This window comes from Gopherus flavomarginatus, chromosome 20 (genome assembly GCF_025201925.1).
Source record: "Gopherus flavomarginatus isolate rGopFla2 chromosome 20, rGopFla2.mat.asm, whole genome shotgun sequence".
Lineage (NCBI taxonomy): Eukaryota > Metazoa > Chordata > Testudines > Testudinidae > Gopherus > Gopherus flavomarginatus.
The window spans coordinates 19,565,727-19,588,041 of record NC_066636.1 but is presented as its reverse complement, the minus strand read 5'-3'; the positions used below and the strand labels follow the sequence as shown (position 1 = coordinate 19,588,041).

Sequence of the window (22,315 nt, the reverse complement as noted above, 5' to 3'; positions counted from 1 at the left end):
ATTGGCCAGATGAACTGAGCATCAACTTTGCCCTTTCAAACCTCAGCCTCAATAAAATCCGACTGCAAATCAGGGCCAGATCCTCTGCTGAGCCCACTGTCTTGTTATCCCATGTTGATCTTCCAGCCATATATAAGCTGGCCCAGCCTGGAGGTTGCTCTAAACTACACCAGCAGGTCATGACTCCCAAAGAGCCGTTTGCCTGCTGGGGAGACCCCGAGTGCAGACTGCTCTGGCCTTATGCCAAGGGCTGTTGGCTCCAAGGGCTGGCTCTGCTGCCTTAACGCTCTCTGGCTCTTGCAGCCGGTTCCTGCTCCCTTGGTGTTACCAAGGTTCTGACCCTTGTCTCACTGAGACCTCGCTCCAAGGAAAGTTGAATGTGGTGCAAACACCCCTCCTGGCCTAACTGGTTCACTGTGACTTCAGCACATGCTTGAAGAAAGGAAGGACAGGGCGGTTTTTAAGGTGCTAACCAGGGACTTAGGGGCTTTCCGTTCAAATCCCTGCCCTGCCACAGGCTCCGTATGTGACCTTGGCTGGTCAGTTACACACCAATTACTTTCAAATCTTAGTCCCTGTTGAAAGTGGGACTCTGCCTCCCAAATCACTTAAGAGATTTTGAACGTTACCCCAAGTCTCTCTGGGCCTCCACTCCCCAGCTTTAAAATGGGGATAATTCTCCCTTTTCTGCAGCAGAGTGGTGAGGATAAATAAGTACATGGCTAAATTAACAGAGCTTTGCTGAACTGGGGGCCTAATACCATAGATGTGCTTTGTGCTGCTACATTGGCATCATACCATACAAAGGTCCTATTGACCAGGCAAATCAGCTTAGCTAGAATTCAGGCTATGATTTTGGAGTGGTGTTCGCAGTAACCAGGAATTTGAATAAACACCATGACCCCTGCAATGACAGTTCCTGGCCACTGGGTCTAGGCCAAGCTCCTAGCAATGGACATTGCAACCTGGCCCATGTGATCTCAGGTTTGGTATATCTGCCCCTCCGTTTCCATCTACAGAGGGGCAGTCGCACCAAACCTGAGTGGCACTGTGAGCATATGGGCCAGATCGCAATGCCCCAACCTGGACCCAGCCCCAGAGGAGAGGAGGTGCCATTGCAGGGTGAGTCCAGGGCTCTCCAACCCCTCACATGCCCTCTGCTCCCTCCCTTCGTTATGGTAGTTTTCCTGTACCGCTGCCTGAAATTTTTTAACAATTGCCATGGTGAAATTGTAGCACTGGCTACAACAGAAATCTAGCCACACTGGGGCACAAGTACCTAAAGAACTTAGGACCCTAAGTCTCATTTTCAAAAGTGATGTAAGTATTTGGTAATCTAAGTCCTGCTGACTTTCAGTGGTATCTAGGCTCATGAAAACCAGATTTCAAGGTATTTAGGTGCATAAAGATGTAGATAGGGTGGCACCTAGGGATGTTTGCAAAAAGAATGGGAGTTTTTGCATCTAAGTCACTTGAGCATGTTTGAAAATTTGCCCTAAAACCACTGCTCCCAGTCACACTTAAATGATACAAATTCATATTACACATAATCTTCTGCAATATAAGTCTATTAAAAGCCAAAACGACGACAAAGTTACTGTCATAGTTTTTATTGATTTCATTAGTACATTATGTGTTACAAAAACAAATTGAAACCAGTCTTAAAAAACTCACAGGCTATAGCACAAACACCCATGTTTGCTGCAAAGGGCCAATCATTTTAAAATAGATCAGAACTGGCTGCTCGGAAAGCTGCACTTGCTGCTGTGGTCAGTTTCAGCCCACTTATTTTGCCACTTTTCTTTTGTTTGTTCAGCTCACAAAGTGTTTGGGCTGATGGCTTTCTCAGGTCTCTGTCCTAGCTTTTGGTAACCAAGAAAGTGTAAATTGCTCCCCTCAATCCATCTGCAGCCAGGGGATGGTTAGAGCAAAGGTGAAGCAGAACAGTTCATGAAATGATCACAAAAACTGGAATTTACTTTTCAGCAGCGTGAAATCAACATGTTCTTGCACAAGCCTGAGAAGTTGAGAAATTATATCAGTTACTAAATATCCACGACATAGCATGTTCTGGTAGATAGAGCGCTGAAGGGAGACATGGGTTCTATTCCTGGCTTTTCTGCTAGTTTATCTTGGTAAGTCCTTTCACCGCTGTGTGCCTCAGTTTCCCCATCTGTACAATTGAGATGACGTTACTTGCCTCCTTGGTAAAGCACATTGGGATCTACTCATGATGATGAGTCTAGAATTGTTGTTATAAATGAGGAGCCAAACAAAACGCATAGGTGTCAAAGCCACCCCATTCAGGGGCTTAATCATGGTATATTGTGCTGCATGAAGTGTTTGCAGTGCACCCACCATGCAGCTTCCTGCTCCACAAATTCTGAGCTAACAAGGCCAGATCTTGAGTTCCTGGTGTACCCAGCACTACTCCACTTAAATCAATGAGAGTTTGGGGTGTGCAAAAATGCAGGATCAGAAACTGCACAGTTTGGAGGTAGGTGACAAAGCTTGAGCCCATTCTGCTGTGGCCTCACAGCTATTTTTCACCACAGCAGCTCGAACAGAGCTAGCGCATGTCTGTCTACCCAGACTGGGAACTAACCCTCCAGCAGCAGTATAGACGTACCCTTAGCTACCTCTCTAAGGGCCAGATTTGCACAAGTGCTCTGTGCATTACACGCCCAATAGACACTGATCTCTTGGGAATCCAGCCATAAGAGTGCCAGTGGAGGCTGCTGGGTGCTGAGCTAGAAATTGGTGTTCTTTGTTTGGAGCCTATTTAGGAAACTGGGCTCTTTAAAATTCTGGGCCCAGTAGTGGGTGCTGATCTCTTGCAGGAATCATTAGCAGTAGGCAGAAGGTACAATGCTATCTATACAATTGCACCATTAACCAGTCTTGTATGCTGTTGTCTGACCGTCAGACAGCCCTGGTACATGCTGTCTCTGCACTAGATGTTGTTTTGCGTTGAACTATCTCTTGCACATTCTACAATGTGTGATGTCTGGGTGGTTATTTTGTTATTCTGAATCATTAAAATATATCCATACTTCATTCAAATGCCGCAACAGATCCCCAGCAGATCCCCGCATGAGTCGTTCATCACTCGAACCGACGAGGATGTTGGACCTTTTGCTCTTAAGCAGCGTACGAGAAGTGAGCTTTTAGATTTCATCTTTCAGGGGAAAGGTGCAGAGTCCAAAGGAACAAGTGAGGCTGGAGTGAGAGTGAGCTGATGGAAGGGGTGTCAGAACTGGAAGGAGCCAGTCCCTTGAGCAGCCAGGAGGAGGTGCCCTAGGGATGAGTGAGCTCTGAGATAGGGCATTATGGTGCGGGAAGTGACATGTTTGAGATGAGATGTAAATCTAATGTCCCACAAACCTGCAGGCAATTCACCAATGACATGGCTTTTTGCAAGAATGGAGATCTCTACCCACAATATGTGTTACGAGAAATGACTATGGAAGTGGTTGTATTTCAGACAAACACACATCACATCATAGCACATTACAAACATGAGACTTTCCATATTTCTCTTGTTTTCTCTTTCATTCTTTCCTTCTGTGTCTCTTGTTTTAAAAAATATAAACCACTTTTGTGAGACTACATCAGTCACCGAGGAGCATTTCTGTTGTTGTATGTCAGAGTCGCATATTCAGTCTGAAATAGAAAAAGCAAAGATCTGATATTATTATTAATACTTTGTATTAGAGCAGCACTTAGAAGACCCAACAGAGACTGAGGCCTTGTTTTGCTGGGCTCTCCACACACATAGAAAGAGGCAGCCCCTGCCCCAAAGAGTTTGTGGTCAAAATACTCAATGCCACAAAGTAAGGGAGGGGAAACGGAAGCACAGAGAACTAAAATGACTTGGTGATGGTTGCTCAGCGGGTTAGTGGCTCAACCAGGAAAAAAAATCCTGACTCCCAGTCCAGTATCCTGCACTATCCCACACTGCACCCCGTACGGTAATATGCTTAATGAGAATCTACAATCTCATGCATTTGATTAACATTGTCCTTCCAGAATGCCATAGCCAGACAAGGTGGGTGAAGTAATATCTTTTATTGGACCAATTTCTGTTGGTGAAAGAGAGAAGCTTTCTGTGAAAGCTCTAAAATTGTCCCTCTCTCTCCCCAACCCAAGTTGCTCCAGTAAAAGCTATTACCTCACCCATCTTCTTTATCTGATATCCTGGGACCAACCAGGCTCCAACAATACTACGTAACTAGACAGGGTGTTTTAAAGAGTAGGATCATGTCAGCAGCCCTGGGCCACATTCTTATCTCTGTCACCTCACTGCATATGGTGGAACTGGGGTTGTGGTGGTGTCCTATGGATTTGATCCCTTGTCATTAAGTCACTTAGAGCATTTCCATTCCAAACCCTTCTGACTTACTCTAAGAAATTTTTCTTCAGCCTGGGTTATTCTTCTCCCAATGAAGAATTTTATTTGGAAAGTTCCAGGGGAATCAGCTGATTGGTTTTTGTGTTGTAAGAATGTGAAGAACATATTTCAATGGTGCAGATTTCTCCTTTGTAGTTTTTTGTCCTGGGTACTGAGGTTAGTGTGTAGTGGCTGGGTGGTGTTGGTGGCTTGTGATACACATGAGGACAGACTAGATGATCTGCTGGTCCCTCACAGATATATACACCTCACTATTTCACTATCACTTATCTGCAGCTATCTCTTGGGGTGGAATCCAGCAATTCTTCTGTACCAGTAACCCTACACAACACTTATACTGTAAGGGCAGAGAAGAATAAAGTCAAATGTGACTTCAGGAGGCAATGTGTAGATATTAGGGTTGGACGTTGGCCAGGACACTGGTTCTAGCCCCCTATTGTGAAGATGCTGTATCTTTCTGATGTGCCAAAGGCTGAGAAAGCAGTTTACCTGTGGAATCTGCCTCATAGGTATTTCCTTCTGTCTTTGCACAGCTCTCCCTGGTGGATGAAACAGACAAAGGGACAGTTACAGGGATGTGTGGTGAGTGGCTGCTTCATAGCAGTCAGAGTTATGACTGAGTTACCTCTGACGGGGCACTTTCTCCAGAGCAAGATCAACAGCTGGATCAGGAGAAGGGTGAAAATACAGGGCAGCCCAGCGTAGAACACAATCCTACAGTCTCCGGCGTCTCTTCTCTCTGCAGAGTATAGAAAACTCCTATCAAAACAGAAAAGCCCCTGATCTGTACCTCCCACATAAGATCATGGGTAAAGGGAGGTCCTTTCCCCAAAGCTCCACACCCATTACTCTGTGCTCTGTAGCGTGCTGCCCTCCTGTATGTGAAGGCCATGGGATGTGCAAAGGCCAGGGGAAAGGGACCTTGCAAAAATCATAGGCCAACAGACTGCCATGTGAAATTGCCCCCAACTCCATCCCCAATTTCTCTAATGTGCCGATCTTTGAGTGCTGTGGTTAGATTCCAGGTGGCTCCCTGCTACCCCAGCACAAGTTTGCGGCAAATGCTGAGGCAATTAGGAAATTAAATGTCCATTCGGCAGGCTGGAAACACCCATCTGTGCCAGCTGGAATTTGTTTGGTTGGTGAAGGGCTCGACTGCCCTTTAAAGTTTTGCCACTGTAACATTTCTGCATAACTGCTCCTGGCTCAGAACAGAAACAAGCTGTGCTGGTGTAAGGCACCTTTATCCCGATATAACTGTGTCCACACTAAGGCTTTTACTGGCATTACTAGGTTGGCAAAAATTCAGAGATGGAGACAATCCTGTTTCACTGTGTTCCCTCTAGCTTCCCCCCGGCCACTCCAGGATTGTTCCCTATGTTATATTCACTAGTGCTTTGTCCAGTCCTGTTTACATGGGTTTACCGCCCTGCCAGGGCATCTGTTCCATTACTTGTTGGATCTCGCTGTCAGGAGCTATTCCTGATATTCAGCCCGCTGTTCCCTTTGATTTCCTTCCCTAGTTATTCCCCTTTGGTTTAGCTCAAGTGACCCCTGTGTTTCCTTGCTGTGATCACATGGAGGGGAAGGCTCAGGCTGCTTGACCAAAAACCCATTTCTCACCGCTGAGGGTGGAAAAATGAAGGTTTTCAGAGGGGCTAGGGGTCGAAAAGGTGGGTGATGGGGGAAGTGACTGTAACTGCCCCACAGCTCAAGCACCCTCTCAATGGTTTCCTAAACCTCTCTTCACTCCCATTAGTTATCATTCCCCTGAGCCATCGCATCTGATTCTGTCTATATCTGCCTAGCCTGGAGTAGATGCCACTGACTCTTGGTGCCCAGATACCATGGTGAGGGGTGTAGCATTTATACCCAGGTAGGCAGGTTAGATTGAATGAAACGATGCTGGACCTGTTTCCTTGGTGACTGTAGCACTGATGCTTCTCCCTGTGCTGCTCTCCTTGGCTGTGCAATTGCAGATCATCTTCTGATTCCATGTCTCAGAAGGGATTGTCATTAGGCTCCAAACACTAAAGACCCCGTTGCCATCTATGGCTCCAGCATCCATCTGAACTTCAGATGCCTCCTCACCAGTGTCCCAGAGAACAGCACTCCAGGGAGGAATGAAATCAGAGAGCAGGCAGAGCAGAGGAATGATGGGGGGAAGCTCAGCATCCTCTGGGGTGGAGGGAACCAGGATGGAAAGACTCGGCTCAGAGGCATCTAAAAGAGAGTCACAGAAACTAGAGATTGGAAAGACTTGTTACCGATAGCTCAGCTAGTCCCTACTCAGCTCCTGCCCCTGCCCCAACCAATGCAGCGTGTTTTCAATGTCTAATGCTTTGTCTGTGCCAGTTTTCAGTGTCTTACATTGCAGGGCCAGATCCATCACTGCTCAGAGGTTTGTCCTGATATGATCATCATGGATTATATGCTGAGTGCTGACAGCACATTCGGTTCAGTACAAAGGCAGAGGAAGAGCAGGTAAGTCTCGTGGTGAGGACACCAGACCAGGAGTCAGGAGACCTGACATCTATTCCCAGCTCTGTCTCTGACTTACTGTGCGACCTTGGAAACAAGTTCACCTTGCATCTGTGCCTCAGTTTCCCCAACTGAAAAGTTAAGGAAATGCTACTTAGTCACCTTTGCAAGATGCTTTAAGAGCTCTGGATGAAAAGCCTGATAAAGGAAGCATTCTTTCTTTGAAATTAGTCAGTCTAAATTTTTCTATTTTACATTCATCCCATTCATCTGAGATACGTTCTCTAGTAGCACCCGAGGTCATTTATTGCCTTCTTTATTATGTGCACTCGTTGGAATATCTGCACAGAGTGTGGATCAAAAATATATAAATATCACTAGTTGTATATTGAATTATTATGTTCAGTTCATACTGTGCTGCTTGAGACAATGACTATGAAAACTTTGGGGGAATCATTTCATGAAGCTTGGAGAAGCCCGGAAAAGAATCTGATTAATATTAAAGTCTTAATCGGATAGCAGCACAGGTGAAACATACCCCTCTTCCTAGGCTCAGACGGTTTCAGCAGGAATCATCAGAACATGTGACTAATCAAATTCTTAATGTAGCATAGCAACTAGAAGGCAGGGAAATAACGCTAGCACTGACATGGTGCTTTTCATCCATAGATCTCAAAGTGCTTTCACACAGGAGAGCCATTATTCCCATTATAGAGATGAGGCAGAGAAATTAAAGGACAGATTTTCCCAAATGTCCCAGATTTTCAAAAGCTAGGTTTTGATTGGAGCTTTTTAAAAATCTGGTCATTTATTTGGGCATTTAATTGGGAATTGTTAGATGTTGATTTCTTTTGAAAATCTCACCCATCTGTGCGCAGTGATTCAGGAACAGAATTAGGTCTCCTAATTCCCCACCCCAGGACCTGGGTCACTGCCAGGAACATGTTGCCTTTTCGCACAAATACCTCAGGCTTGACACTGAAATGGGAATCAGTCACAATCTTGCAAAAAAAATGATGATTTTTTTCACAGCACTTCGTAGCCTTGTGATATCATGATTTTGATCCATTGGAAACTCACCTGTGACAATTAGCCTGGTCCCATTCCCGAAGTTGGGCTGTAGATACACAGAGTTAGAGTGGCCACAGTAATAAACTCCGGAGTCATTTGTTTGTGCATTATTGATAATTATAGAAAACATGTTTGCCATAATGTTCACTTTACTCAAATATTTTCCATTTGAAGTTGCAAAATCAGAACTCTCGTAAATCCACTGTAAACTTCCACTCTGTTGTTCTTTGTACCACATTACACTCCATTCTATTTTTAAAGGTCTACAGTCCAGCTGTGCAGTCCCCCCCGAGGTCAGCCACACCTGTGCTGGGCTTTGAAGGATTTGTATCCCTTTTTCCGAGGCAGTCACTATACAGGGGAAGAAAGGAGTGTGTTAATACAGTGAGCACTGCAAAAAGGTTGAGCTTTTGCAATATACTATATAGAACAGAGTATCCAAGAATAAACAAAATCCACCTTTTTAAAAAAAATTCATTTTATTTATTCTCTATTTCTAGCCATTTATTTTGTTAGGATTCATGTTGCCTGTGCAGGAATTAATGTAACAACAACAAAAAACCTTACAGTTCAGAACCCAGGGGCTCAGACTTCCAATTTCTTTGCTTCTTTCACTAGGTTACACATTCCCACTCAAGCTTACCCAAATCAATGGTAAAAAGCCTTCATTTGACTAAGCTGTACACAGGAGAGTCATATATTAATACAGCCCTTTGTGTTTCAAATTCTCCCTTTGATCATTCTGCACAAAAAATACATCAGCCCATATGTAATATATCGGCACAAAAGAAAAACAGATTTGCACCCCATTCCAGGATATTAACCAGAAACTATTGTCAAGGTGTTAATATCTGGCATTCAGGTTGTTTTAATATAAAATATTTCATTATTTCTCTTATGATTTCAATTGATGGATTAAAAGATGTGAATTTCTCTCTCAGCTGGTAGATATTAGCACCTTTTGGAACTGCAGAAGGTCCTTGTGCAGAAATTTAATAGTTTTTAGCACGGTGGAAAATAAGAATGAAATAAATCAGGCTAAAATACTTACTGTGCAGACAGACTAGAATCATCCCAACTATTTGGTGGGACATCTTGTGCCTTTCTTTGGTAAACAATAGGTGATGTCTGTCTATCTCGCAGCGCCTGCTAGCTACTGGATTTCTTGATGAAAGACTTTGTCACATGGAGAGGAAAATGTTCTGTTTCCTCTTAAAGATCTGTGGGGCAAAATGCGTGACAAAGGAAGAGGGCCAACAGATATTAATAACCCCATTCAAAATCTTATTCTTAGTGCCAGCAGAGCAAACCGGGGTTGGGTGAGGGGATATTCCTTTGTCTCTAAAAGCTTTTAGAGAAGAAATTCAAGCTTAGATTGGATAAAAGCATGGTGTATCTCTCAGGTGGAATATTTGTGTTAGTTTTGTTATGGCCATCCAATTTTTTCTTCTGACTACAATTCAGGTGGAATATTTTCTGTGCTTCAGGTCAGATCGTATTAGTATCAATAAAATGGCAATAACCTCTCTCACTGAGGTGCATGAAAGTTAAAATTGTGATTCATCGCTTTAAATTTCAGGGGTTTTTCCTGGTCCTGCTTGCTGTCTGCAGGGAAGTGTGCAATCTGGGACTAGCAGTAGTCAGTCTGGAAAAAGCCAGCCTACAACAAAGTGGGATGAGTTGTGCAGCTCCTTTTAAGGAGCAGCCTGCTTTGTCTCTCTCTGGTTTTGGTTATTTTTTGTGATTGTTCTGGATTCTAAGAATAAAAGTCCTGTTAAGTTGCAACCTTCTAGCAAGATAATTTGGTGTTTTTATCTAGCTTTACTATTTGTATGCTGTGAACATAACAATCACCGACAAGTATATCATATGATTTAGCAAAGGATAGAGGAAACCAACATTGGACGCTGTGGAAATTGGGAAATTAGCAAACAGAAAACTTGGCTCGTGTGTTTAGTTATTACAGTAGATTAAGGAAAGGACTGGGCTGAGGCCCTCTGGGGAAGGAATTGATGGGGTTAGAATGTGAAAGCATGATGGAGTCACCCCACTTGGGAAAATGTGGAGCACAGCCTACTGTCACTACTTTTAGGACAGTTATTTCAGATATGTGCATAATGCACATTCCTTAGTGTAATGTGCAAAATGCTTTGTAGAGAGAACAAAGTGAAATGCCCCCTAAGAGATTCCAAATCCATCCCCTCTAAACACTTGTCACCCATGCAGTCTGGAATACAGTCATCTCTGTGGCTTGTCTTTACTTGGACATGAAGGCTGAGAGTTGCAAAGCTCCATTGAGGATTTGATTGGCCAGATGAACTGAGCATCGAATTTGCCCTTTCATACCTCAGCCTCAATAAAATCCTTCTGCAGATCAGGGCCAGAGCCTCTGCTGAGCCCACTGTCTTGTTAGCCCAAGCTGATCTTCAGGCCATTTATAAGCTGGCCCAGCCTGGCGGCTGCTCTAAACTGCATCGGTCATGAGTCCCAGAGAGCCATTTGCCAGCTGGGGATACCCCGAGTGCAGCATGCTCCAGCCGCACTTCACATGCTGTTGGGCTGCAATGGCTGGCTCTGCTGCCTTTACACCCCCAGCACGTGCAGCCAGTTCCTGCTTCCTTGGTGTCACGGGAGCAGCACCAAGGGACCAGGGTCTGACCCGTGTCTCATTGAGACTTAGCTGCAGTGGAAGTTGAATGTGGTGCAAACACTTCTCCTGTCCTAACTAGTTCATTGAGATTTCAGCACCTGCTTGAAGAGAGGAAGGACAGTGCGGTTGTCAAGGTGCTGGCCAGGCAGTCAGGGGTCCTCTGTTCAAACCCCTGCTCTGTCACAGGCTCCATGTGTGACCCAGGGCTGGTCACTTACATCTCAATGACTTTCAAGCCTTAGTCCCTCTTGAAAGTGAGACTTTCTGGGCCTCCGTTCCCCAGCTGTAAAATAGGGCTAATTCTTCCCGACTTTGCAGCGGGGTGATGAGGTTAAATAAGGACAGAGCTAAATTAACAGAGCTTTGCTGAACTGGGGGCCTACTGCCATAGATGTGCTTTGTACAGGGATTTTGGCGTGGGGTTCATAGTAACTCTGAATCTGAGTGGCACCTCCTGGCAAGGCTGGGCCCGGCTCCTAGTTGTGGGCCTTGCAAATTAGCCCACATGATCTAGGCCTGACTTGGGTTTGGCACGTCTGCCCCTCAGTTTCCATCTACAGAGACGTGGATGCACCAAATCTGAGTAGCACTGTGACCATGTGGGTCAGGTCACAATGCCCAGAGGCGGAGCCACCTGCATACAACAGGAGGTGCCACTGCAGGGTGAGTGCAGAGTGGTCTCACTCTCCAGCCTCCCATGTTTCCCCTGCTACCTTCCTTTCTGTTGGTGGTTTTCCTGAACCTCTACCTGAAACGTATTAATTGCCATGATAAAACTGTGGTCCTGGTGATAGCAGAAATCTAGCCACACTGGGGCTCAAGTACCTAAATAACTTAGGAGCCTAAGTCTCATTTTCATCTAACTCACTTGGACATATAAAGTTTGTCCTAAAGACTATAGTCCTCAGTCACATTTAACTGATAAATTCATTTTACACATGAACTTTTCCTGTACAAGTCTATTAAAAGCCATGATGAAGTTACTCTAAGAGTTTTGATTTTATTTCTACATTGTTTTATAAAAACAAATTGAAACTGATCTTAAAAAACCACAGGCTACAGGACAAACACCCATGTTTGCTGCAAAGGGCCAATCGTTTAAAAATAGATCAGAACTGGCTGCTCGGAAAGCTGCACTTGCTGCTGTGGTCAGTTTCAGCCCACTTATTTTGCCACTTTTCTTTTGTTTTTTCCGGTAGCAAAGCGCTTGGGTTGTTTGCTTTTTCAGGTCTCACTCCCTGCATTTGGTTACCAAGGACGTGTAAACAGCTCCCCCCAATTCATCTGCAGCCAGGGGATGATTAGAGCAAAGGTGAAGCAGAGCAGTCCATGAAATAACTGCAGAAACTGGAATTTACCATTTAGCAGTGTGAAAGAAAGTGAATGTTACAGCGCAAGCCAGAGTCACTGAGAAAATAGATCAGTCACTAATTATCCACTGTGCAGTGTGGCCTAGTGGCTAGAGCACTGGACAGAGATGTGGGTTCTATTCCCAGCTCTTCTGCTGGGTTATTTTGGGTAAGTCACTTCCCCACTCTGTGCCTCAGTTTCCCCATATATAAAATGGGGATAACATTGCTGACCTCCTTTGTAAAGCGCTTTGGGATTTACTCATGATGTGCCTGGAATTATTAGCATAACAGGGAGCCAAAGAATATACTCAAGTATCAAAGCCACCCACTCCTGGGATTAATCATGGTGTATTGTGCTTCAGGAAGTGTTTGCAGTATACCCACGATGCACCTTACAGCCCCACAAACTCTGGGCTGACAAGGCCAGACCTTGTGTTCCTGGTGCACCCAGCACTATTCCACTCAAATCAATGGGAGTTTGGGGTGTGCAAAATGCAGGATCAGAAACTGCAGCGTTTGGAGGCAGATGACATAGCTTGAGCTGTTCTGGGGCCTGGAACTCCAGCCACGGGGATTTCCCGCTCTCATTTCTCAAGCGAGCAGCACTGTGAGTGTTCAGGATTCACTTAAATCCTTCATGACCCAGATCCTCAACTAGTATAAGTCTGCATCAGTTCATTGGCGTCCGTGGAGTGATGCTGATTTACAGCAGATGAGAATCTGGTCCCAAATTACTGTTCAGTATCACGTTTGTCAAGCAATAAGGCGCACTGGTGGATAAAATACTGAGGCCAGAGGGAGAAGCCCGTTTCTCAGCTGTTCATCACCCACGGCTGGGGCCACACTTCCAGCAGAGCCCAGCTCCCATTTAGGGTACGTCTACACTCCAGCTGGGAGGGTAGCCACTCAGGCCAGCACACTGAAAGATGGCAGTATGGCCACAACTGCACAGATGGCAGCTCAGGCTGCCCTCCCAAGTGCTATCATGCTCGACCTCCTAGATATGTACTTGCACAGCTGGCCTGAGCCACCACCCGTTCTGCTATGGGCCACACTGCTATTTTCACCACACAAGCTTGAGCAAAGCTAGCGCATGTCTGTCTACCCAGGCTGAGAACAACCCTGCCAGCTGCAGTACCCTTAGCTACCTCAATAAGGGCCATTTTGGGTGGAAATCCTTTGCAATAGGCAGCAAGTACAATGCTACCTACACAATTGCACCTTTAACCAGAGTTGTTTGCAGTAGTCTGACCTGTCAGAAAGCCCTGGCATCTGCTGTCTCTGCACCAGATGTTCTGTGTTGAACTATCTCTTGCTTATTCTACATTGTGCTCCTTCCTGACGGTTATTTTGTTATTCTGAATCGTTACAGTATATCCCAGTTGCAGCCCTATTAATAGTTGGGCTGATTTCTCATAAAAACTGAAAACAGCTCTACCAGTTCCTTCTCTTTGTTTTTATTGAACATTTATTCCTCCTTGCACACCTGTAACGAAGCAGATCTTCCATAGAGATGAGTGCTGTATTCAGCCCGGCTCAGTGCTTGGAACTGCTATTGCATCTGATGGCTGAACACCCTATTTCTATCACTCATCATTTGCGTTATCACACCGGGCAAACTTCTGACTCAAATAAGCCAGTGAAACTCCCAAGCGAATCTTTGGACAAATTCCGTTGGGATGTAACCAGTGATGTAAATTACACAGCTGAGACGTGGGTAGCCCATCAGTTGTAAATGCACAACTCCCATTGAAGTGACAGGATCATCTGGCTCTGGGTATAAATTGGTGAGAAAACATCTGTAAGTGATTAAGAACAACTTTAATTTGCACAAAGCCATTCTCTGGGTCTTCAAAATCAGTGAATTTTGGGTGCAGACAGTTCTAGTGCCCCTGTAATTCTGCTAAAGCTCAATTTGGACTTTGCTATCAGTTTCGGGAAATTCAGTAAAAGAGTGAAAGCTGCAGACTCAGAGGAGTTCATGGGTGCATTAAAAACTGTCTAATCCTAAACTCCTTTTTCAGCAGCCTCCTGAACTTTTAAAGCAAGATTTCCATGATGGTTTCTGTGCTAGTGACATTCAGTTTGCATAGAGGAATTTTAAATACAGCTTAACAATCTGTTTGAAAATGTAGCTGATTGTTGTGTCCAAATCAACCTTGGGTGGAGGTGCCTAATGTTGCTAAATGTTGTCAAACAGGGTCAAACTATTTATGCCCTACCTGCCTTGGACTGGGATCCCTCTATATTGCTCCCTCTACAGAGGGTCATTACTTGGATGGGAAACGTCCTCTAGTATGGCATGTAGGGTGACCTGCTCAGTTTGTGAAACTATGTTCTATGGCTCTGAATCAGCTTCAACTGCCCATCCTGGTGACAGGGGGCATGATGGGATGTTCACCCCTTCTAGACTAGTGTGGGGGGAATGAGGCTGACAAGAGGCTAGTGAAGGGGGTAGGCCACAGCTTAGGGGAATTAGGTGAATGATGATGGAGCCCAGCTGAGCAGGAACAGGTGGGGCTGCAGTGAGGAAGGCTGCAGTCAGGCCTTGTCTATGCTGGCACGTTACTGCGTAGTAAAGCAGCTTTCTGCGGTGTAACTCCTGAGGTGTACACGCTGCCAAGCCATTTAGAGTGCAGAAACTCCTCAGTTGCAGCGAGTCGTGAGCTTTAAAGCACAGAGGCTCCAGTACTGTATTGGCAGTGTAAACACATTACAGCGCAGAAAGCTATCAGTTGGCCTCTGGAAGTGTCCCATAATCCCTCAAGTGGCCAGTCAGCTCATTGTTTTGAACTCAAACTCCCCTGGAGACATGCGGCCCTCCCTCTCGAAGCTCTGTTTCTGACAGCCCTTGCATGTTGTGCTGATCTGCTCTGGGACACAGAGCAAACCATTCATGTGGAATGCTGCTGCTGTTGAACACAGAGGCTGGCGTGTGTATGAGAGAGAGACAGATTGCTGTGCAGAGAGGCGAGAGCTGATGTCGGGGTTTTCGCCTCCCCCTGCCTCAGGACTAGTTGCTTCCTGCCGCTGTTTGAACTTACAAGACAGCATGCTGATGTGACGCTGAGGGACCCTGGTCATCTGCGGGTGGGATTGACCCTAGGGCCTCTAGAGCTTAGTACGTGAGCTAAAAGCCAACTGCCTCTTAGCTAAGGCTGCAGTTTTATCTCTCTCTTTACGTGTTCTCCGTGCCACTAGATGGAACAGAACACCAAACCCAGAGGGTGTGTGGGTTACACTGACGCATGCTCTGTGCCCCAAAACACATTGTCTCTCCCCCTCCCATACACACACACACATTCCCTGTCACGCTGTCCCCCATCCCCCCGTCCCTACAGTTGAAAAGCAGCTGGCAATGTAGTAGGATGCCCATGGAACAATGGGATTGGGAAACCTGCATCACGTGATGCTGTGCCTGCCCCATAAGGCATTGCAAACCCTTCCCAAAGCACCCTGCGCCCAGTTGCATGGTGTGATAGCTACCACAATGCACTGCTCTCTTTGCCGTTGCAAGAGCTGCTAGTGTGGATGCACTCCAGTGTCACAAGGAGCACAGTGTGGACATGCAACAGTGGTTTAATTCCAGTGCTTTAATAAAAGTGGTATAACTTGTTGCGTAGAAACTTGCCAGTGTAGACATACCCTAACACTCTGGGCATTAGAGAGGGAAAGGAATAAATCCAGAGGCAGAGAAGAAATCCTGAGGATCCAGGTCCTGAATGAAGGGTTTACCCAGGAGGGTGGGGATGTGGTGAGAGGCAGAGGAGAAAAACATTCAGGAAAGCCCCAGCAAGGCGGGATGTTGCAGACCTTGGCTGCTGATTTGAGGGTCTATGAGCTAGACCCAGGAGTTGAAGGTGGGCCTGGGTTTCCCTACCAGCCACTGAGGAAGTAGCACAGTCAGTGCAATGGGTTTGGGGACTGCCTGAGACAGTTAGTTCTGTGGGACTTTGATACCCTGGGAGGTGGGGAACACACAGTGACCTGGCCAGAGGGCGAAGGCATGAAGAGGAAAGGTGCAGAGTCCAAAGGAGCAAGTGGGGCTGGAGTGAGAGTGAGCTGATGGAAGGGGTGTCAGAGCTGGAAGGAGCCAGTCCCTTGAGTAGCCAGGAGGAGGTTCCCTAGGGGTGAGCGAGCTCTGAGATAGGGCATTATGGTGCGGGAAGTGAGATGTTTGAGATGAGATGTAAATCTAATGTCCCACAAACTTGCAAGCAATTCACCAATGACATGGCTTTTTGCAAGAATGGAGATCTCTACCCACAATATGTGTTAAGAGAAATGACTATGGAAGTGGTTGTATTTCAAACAAACTCACATCACATCATAGCACATTACAAACATGAGGCTTTCCATAGTTCTCTTGCTTTCTCTTTCGTTCTTTCTTTTTGCATCTCTTGTTTTTAAAAAATATAAACCACTTTTGTGACATTACATCAGTCACCAAGGAGCATTTCTGTTGTTATACGTCAGAGCCGCATATTCAGTCTGAAACAGAAAAAGGAAAGAGCCAATATTAATATTAATTCTTTGTATTAGAGCAGCACTTAGACACCCCAACAGAGACCAAGGCCCCGTTGCGCTGGGCTCTCCAAACACATGGAAAGAGACAGTTCCTGACCCAAAGAGTTTATACTCAAAATACGCAAGGGCACTGCCTATTGGACTCAAAATTAGGGTAACAAGGGGAAAGGCCTGTGATATATGAGAGGTCCAACTAGATGGTCTGGTGGTCCTTTACAGAAATATACACTGTGCTATTTTTCCATCTCTGATCTGCAGCCACCTCTGGGGTGGAACCCAGCAGTTCTTCCATTCCAATAACCCTACATGACACTTTAACTAAGAGGGCAGAGGGGAATAAATTCAAATGAGGATTCAGCAGGCAATGTGTAGATACTAGGGTTGGAAATTGGCCAGGACACTGGTTCTAGCTGCCTGTTGTGAAGATGCTGTATCTTTCTGATGTGCCAAAGGCTGAAAGAGCAGTTTACCTGTGGGTTCTGCCTCATAGGTATTGGATTCTCTCTTTGCACAGCTCTACCTGGTGGATGAAACAGACAAAGGGACAGTTATAGGGATGTGTGATGAGTGGCTGCTTCATAGCAGTCAGAGTTGAGACTGAGTTACCTCTGATGGGGCACTTTCTCCAGAGCAAGATCAACAGCTGGATCAGGAGAAGGGTGAAAATACAGGGCAGCCCAGCGTAGAACACAATCCTACAGTCTCCAGTGTCTCTTCTCTCTGCAGAGTATAGAAAACTCCCATCAAAACAGAAGAGCCCCTGATCGGTACCTCCCACATAAGACCATGGGCAAAGGGAGGTCCTTTCCCCAAAGCTCCACACCCATTACTCTGTGCTCTGTAGCATGCTGCCCTCCTGTTTTCGGAGGCCATGGGATGTGTAAAAGACAGGGGACATGGGGCCTTGCAAAATGATCTGCCAGGGGTATTCTGTCTCTCTTCTTTCCTTCCTACCTCCGATAATTCCTCTAATGTGTGCACCTTAGAGTTGTGTGGTAAGATTACCCCAGCACAAGTTTGTGGCAAATGATGAGGCAGTTAGGAAATGAAACAGCCCTTCGGCAGGCCATACACACCCGTCTGTGCCACCTGGAATTTGGTTGGTTGGCGAAGGGCTCGACTGCACTTAAAAGTTTTGCCACTGTAACATTTCTGGCACAACTGCTCCTGGCTCAGAACAGAAACAAGCTGTGCTGGTGTAAGGCACCTTTATCCCGATATAACTGTGTCCACACTAAGACATAGCCGTGTCAGCAAAAATTTCAGAGATGGAGATGACCCTGTTACACTGGGTGCCCTCTAGCGCTCCCCCCCCTGGCCACTGCAGGATTGTTCCCTGTGTTATATTCACTAGTGCGTTGTCCAGTCCTGTTTACAGGAGCTTCCCGCTCTCCCCCTGGGCATCTGTTTCATTACTTGTTAGCTTTCGCTGTCAGGAAGCCATTCCTGACATTCAAGCGACCCTTCTGTATCCTTGCTGTGATCACATGGAGGGGAAGGCTCAGGCTGCTTGATCGCAAACCCATTTCTCACCACCGAGCATACAAAAATGAAGGTTTTCAGAAGGGCTGGGGGTGGGAAAGGCAGGTGACAGGGGAAGCAGCTGTAACTGCCCCACAGCTCAAGCACCCTCTCAGTGGTTTCCTAAACCTCTCCTCACTCCCATTAGTTATCATTCCCCTGAGCCATCCTGACTGATTCTGTCTATTCCTCCAGCCTGCAGTAGATGTTGCTGACTCTTGGTGCCCAGACACCACAGTGAGGGGTGTAGGATAAATACCCAGGTAGGCAGGTTAGATTGGATGATTTGATACTGGACCTGTTTCCTTGGAGACTGTAGCACTGATGCTTCTCCCTGTGCTGCTCTGTTTGGCTGTACAAGTGCAGTTCGTCTCCTGATTCCACATCTCAGAAGCGATTGTCATTAGGCTCCAAACACTAAAGACCCCATTCCCATCTATGGCTCCAGCATCCATCTGACTGTCAGACACCTCCTCACCAGTGTCCCAAAGAACTTCACTCCAGGGAGGAGTGAAATCAGAGAGCAGGCAGAGCAGAGGAATGACAGGGGGAAGCTCGGCATCCTCCAGGGTGGAGGGAACCAGAATGGAAAGACTGGGCTCGGAGGCATCTGAAAGAGAGTTGAGTCACCTTAAACAGAGATTGGGAAGACCTGTCAGCGGTAGTTCAGCTAGTCCCTACCCAGGTCCTGCCCGTGCCCCAACCAGTGCAGGAAGTTTTCAATGTCTAATGCTTTGTCTTTTCCAGTTGTCAATATCTTTCATTCCAGGGCATCCACCTTGGGAGAATTCTCTGATCTGTCACTGCTCAGAAGTTTGTCCTGATATAACCATTCTGAATTATTTGCTGAGTGCCGACAGCATGTTTGGTTTGGTACAAATCACATAGGACGAGCTGGTCAGTCTGGTGATGAGGACACCAGATTGGGAGCCAGGAGGCCTGAGATCTATTCCTGGCTTTGTCTTTGACTTTCTGTGGGACCTTGGCAATTAGTTCATTTCCCCTCTCTGTGCCTCAGTTTTCCCAACTGAAAAATTAGGGAAATGATACTTAGTCAGATTTCCAAGGTGCTTTGAAATCTAGTTATGAAAAGCCTGATAGAGGAACCATTCTTAATTAGACATAACAGTCAGGCTAAATTTTCCTATTATATTCATCCCATTAGTCTGAGGAATAGCCTCTAGTACCACCCTAAGTAATTCCTTGCTTTCCTTTTATGTGCACTCTTTGGAATATTGGCACAGAGCGTGATCAGACATATATAGATATCACTAGAGGTACATTGAATTATGTGCAATTCATACTGTGCTGCTTGAAACACTGAATGTTCCCCTGTATGAACACATGAATGGAATCATTTCATGAAGGTTGGCGAATGCCTGGAAAAGAACTCGAGTAATATAAAAGTTGTATAAGGATAGCAGGGCAGGTGGAACATACCCCACGTCTTAGGCAGTTTCAGCAGGAATCATCACAAGTCTGAATATCAAATCTGAATACTAATGTAACATCCCACTCCAGAAGGCAGGGAAGTATTAACATCTAGCACAGACACGGTGCTTTTCCTGCATAAATCTCAAAGTGCTTTCACATTGGAGAGTCATTATCCCCATTATAGAGAAGAAAAATATGAGATGCATAGAAATTAAAGGCCAGATTTTCCAAATTATTGCAGATTTTCCAAAACTGATTTTTGGTTGGAGCATTAAAAAAATGTGGCCATTTATTTATGCACCTAAATGGGAGCTATCGGCTCCTGGGGTCTTTGAAAATTTCACACTAAGTGCCTAGTGATTCAGGAACAGAGCCCAGGTCCCCTAATTCCCTACCCCATGTCCTGGGTTACTGCCTGAACTGTGCTGCCTTTTCCCACAAATACCCAAGGCTTAATGCTGAAATGGTTACATTTACAACCTGGCAAAAAAACCATTTACAATGGTTACAACCTGGCAAAAAAAGAGGATGAGTTTTTCACAGCACCTGCTAGCATTGCGATATCATTATTTTGACCCACGGCAAACTCACCTGTGACAATTAGTCTGGTCCCATTCCCGAAGTTGGGCTGTACATACACAGAGGCAGAGAGGCCACAGTAATAAACCCCTGAGTCATTTCTTTGTACATTACTGATATTAAGAGAGAAATTATTTTCCGTAAGGTCCACTTTACTCGAATATTTTCCTGTTGAAGTTGCATACCGAGAACTCTGGTAAATCCACTGTAAACTTCCACTCTGCTGTTCTTTGTACCACATAACGCTCCATTCTTTTTTTGAAGGGCTACAGTCCAGCTGTGCAGTCTGTCCAGGGGTCCTCCACAACTGTGTTGGGCTTTGCAGGATTTGTATCCCTTCTTCTGAGGCAGCCACTATACAGGGCAAGAAAGGAGTGTGTTAATACAATGAGTACTGGAAAAGGTTCCGCTTTTGCAATATACTATACAGAGCAGGCGATCGAAGAATAGCAAAATGTACTTTGTTAACGATTCATTTTAATTTTTCTCTATTTCTAGCCAATTTTTTTGTTAAGATTCATATAGCATGTGCTGGAATTAATGTAAGAACAACATCAGAGTTTAGAACCAAGGGGTACAGATTTCTAGTTCCCTGTCCTAATCACCAGGCTATGCATTGCCACTCAAGTTTACTCAAATCAATGGTAACAAACTTTTTACTAAATTGTACATGGGAAAGTCTTTTATTAACTTAGCAACTTGTATGTCAAATTCTTTTTGATCTGCAGAAAAATACATCAGCCCCTATGTAATGCATCAGCATGAAGGAAAAGTAGATTTTACAGGATATTAATCAGAAACTATTTTCAAGGTGTTTGTCTCTGGCATTCGGGTTGTTTTAATAAAAAGTATTTCTTCATCTCTCTTAAGATTTCAATTGATGGACAAAAAGAGGTGAATTTCTCTCTCACTAGGCTGATATTAGCACCTTTTGGCATTGCAGAAGGTCCTTGTGCAGAAAGTTAATTGTTTTTAGCATGGTGGAAAATAAGAATGAAATAAATCGGGCTAAAATACTTACTGTGAAGACAGACTAGAATCACTCCAACTATGTGGTAGGACATCTTGTGCCTTTCTTCAGTAATGAATAGATGATGCAGTGTGAGAGAGACGCCTGTCAGCTAATGGATCTCTTGATGAAAGACTTTATCACGTGGGGAGGAAAATGTTCTGTTTCCTCTTAAAGATCTGTGGGGCAACATGCATGACAAAAGAAGAGGACCAAGAGATATCGATAACCCTATTCAAAATCTTATTCTTAGTGCCAGCAGAGCAAAGCTGAAGGGAAAAAATTCCTTTGCTTCTAAAAGGCTCAGACTGGGTAACAGCATAGTGTGTGTCTCTGATGGAATATGTGTGTTATAATTGGATGCCCATAACAAGACATTCTTCTGACTGCAATTCAGGTGGAATATTTTCTACACTTCAGAGATTTATAAGGTCAGATGGTATTAGCGTCAATAAAATGGCAATAAACACTCTCATTGTGTTTTACGAAAACTGTGTTAAAATTGTGATTTATCACTTTAATTTTCAGGGGGTTTTCCTGGTCCTGCTTGCTGTCCATAGAGAACCATTCAATCTGGGCCTAGCAGCAGTCAGTCTGGAAAGAGCCAGCCTAGAACAAGGTGGGTGAGTTGTGTGTTGCTCTATTAAGGAGCAGCCTGCTTTGTCTCTCTCTGTTTTTTCTTACTTTTTGTTATTGTTCTGGATGCTAAGAATAAAAATCGTGTTAGTTTGCAACCTTCCAGCAAGAATATTTGATGATGTTTTTTGCTTAACTTCTCTATTTATATGCTGTAAGTGTAACAGTCACCAAGAGGTATATCAAATGATTTAAGCAAAGAATGGAGGTTCATTGGGCACCACGGAAGTCAAGAAATTAGCAAATATGCAACTTAGCTTTTATAAAAATTTGGGGCAAAAACTACTTTTACAATACATAATTCAGATATGTGCTTAATTCACGTTCCTCAGTGTAATGTACAAAATGTTTATAGTGGGAACAAAGTGAAATGCCCACTAAGATTCCAAATCCATCCCTTCTAAACAGTTGTCACGCACGCAGTCTGGAATATGGTCATCTCTGAGGATTCTCATTACTTGAACATCAAGGCTGAGATTTGCAAAGTCCCATCGATTGTCCTTTCACACCCTTAGCCTGGAGGCTGTTCTAATCTGCATCAGCTGGTTATGACTCGCAAGGATCAGTTTGCCGGCTGGGGATACCCCAAGTGCAGCATGCTTCAGCCATATCACATGACAAGGGCTGTTGGCTGCAAAGGCTGG

The 22,315-nt window shown here is 45.1% G+C and overlaps 2 protein-coding genes across 2 annotated transcripts; both read right to left on the bottom strand.

The window, feature by feature from the left end:
• Positions 1–3,595: 3,595 nt before the first annotated feature.
• On the bottom strand, positions 3,596–8,104 carry LOC127037737 (immunoglobulin gamma-1 heavy chain-like). The gene is made up of 5 exons (XM_050929742.1): positions 7,973–8,104; positions 6,323–6,634; positions 5,037–5,150; positions 4,901–4,950; positions 3,596–3,663 (listed from the first exon to the last, which is right to left on the bottom strand). The coding sequence occupies exons 1-5, from the start codon at positions 8,100–8,102 to the stop codon at positions 3,616–3,618; spliced, it is 654 nt and encodes a 217-aa protein (XP_050785699.1). The 5' UTR covers positions 8,103–8,104; the 3' UTR covers positions 3,596–3,615.
• An 8,188-nt stretch (positions 8,105–16,292) lies between these two features.
• LOC127037735 (immunoglobulin gamma-1 heavy chain-like) lies at positions 16,293–21,140 on the bottom strand. Its single transcript, XM_050929738.1, has 6 exons — positions 21,048–21,140; positions 20,039–20,380; positions 18,312–18,623; positions 17,099–17,212; positions 16,963–17,012; positions 16,293–16,456 (listed from the first exon to the last, which is right to left on the bottom strand). Exons 1-6 carry the CDS (start codon positions 21,088–21,090, stop codon positions 16,409–16,411), a joined length of 909 nt encoding a protein of 302 aa, XP_050785695.1. The 5' UTR covers positions 21,091–21,140; the 3' UTR covers positions 16,293–16,408.
• Positions 21,141–22,315: the final 1,175 nt, after the last annotated feature.

What these genes read in the sequence shown, in the direction of transcription:
- LOC127037735 (XM_050929738.1), bottom strand. Translation starts at nt 21,090, where the DNA reads ATGTCCTACCACATAGTTGGAGTGATTCTAGTCTGTCTTCACA. An exon ending in GACCAGACTAATTGTCACAG is followed by an intron (nt 18,624 to 20,038) that starts GTGAGTTTGCCG and finishes ACTCTCTTTCAG; the next exon opens with ATGCCTCCGAGCCCAGTCTT. An exon ending in TACAGTCTCCAAGGAAACAG is followed by an intron (nt 17,213 to 18,311) that starts GTCCAGTATCAA and finishes TATACTCTGCAG; the next exon opens with AGAGAAGAGACACTGGAGAC.
- LOC127037737 (XM_050929742.1), bottom strand. Translation starts at nt 8,102, where the DNA reads ATGGCAAACATGTTTTCTATAATTATCAATAATGCACAAACAAATGAC. An exon ending in GAGAAAGTGCCCCGTCAGAG is followed by an intron (nt 4,951 to 5,036) that starts GTAACTCAGTCA and finishes TTCATCCACCAG; the next exon opens with GGAGAGCTGTGCAAAGACAG. An exon ending in CTATGAGGCAGATTCCACAG is followed by an intron (nt 3,664 to 4,900) that starts GTAAACTGCTTT and finishes TTTCTATTTCAG; the next exon opens with ACTGAATATGCGACTCTGAC.